General features: G+C 67.1%; 1 protein-coding gene across 3 annotated transcripts in view; it reads right to left on the bottom strand.

Moving 5' to 3' along the window:
- Positions 1-444, bottom strand: part of ECE2 (endothelin converting enzyme 2) — a 32300-nt gene that overhangs the window by 12299 nt on the left and 19557 nt on the right. For 2 of the 3 annotated variants that reach the window (XM_014544508.1, XM_014544507.1), the window contains exon 2: positions 322-408. The exons of the other annotated variant lie outside the window; for it this stretch is intronic. In XM_014544508.1, the coding sequence (XP_014399994.1) occupies positions 322-408 (87 nt within the window). The remainder of the gene's footprint in view (positions 1-321; positions 409-444) is intronic. 3 annotated transcript variants of the gene reach the window in all.

The following is a 444-nucleotide window of genomic DNA, read 5'->3' as shown; positions in this document are numbered from 1 at the left end:
GAGCCCCCGGGGGGCAGGGGGGGGGGAAGGAAAGGGGGTGTGAAGGCACAGGTAGTTTTCAGAGCCATGGAGTAAAGATGCCACTGGGGTTACCTCTGGGCACGGAGGCAATGAGGCAGGCTGAGCTGAGTCTTGAGCCTGTTTTGTGCAACGTCATGGCTTAGCATCGCCTCGCCATAGTCCTAGCGCGGAGGCCAGAGTCGGAGCGGAGGTGGGTGGGGGCAGGTGCAGGGGACCCTCCAGGGCAGCCAGAAGCCGCTGGGTATGCCAGGCTTCCTGCCAGGGTGGGGGCCGGTGAGGAAGGGAGGACCCCTGGCTCACCTCCACAGCGTCCAGAGCGGCTCCGCCCTCCACGGGGGTCTCGGGTGCGTCGTCTTCCCGCAGCGTGGCCCGTCGGTACTCCACCATCTGCCAGACAGTCGGGGCGCCCACCCAGGTCAGGCG

This window comes from Myotis brandtii, unplaced genomic scaffold, assembly GCF_000412655.1.
Source record: "Myotis brandtii unplaced genomic scaffold, ASM41265v1 scaffold368, whole genome shotgun sequence".
Taxonomy (NCBI): Eukaryota; Metazoa; Chordata; class Mammalia; order Chiroptera; family Vespertilionidae; genus Myotis; species Myotis brandtii.
The sequence above is the reverse complement of the archived record's forward strand: the minus strand, read 5'-3'. Positions and strand labels throughout refer to the sequence as shown.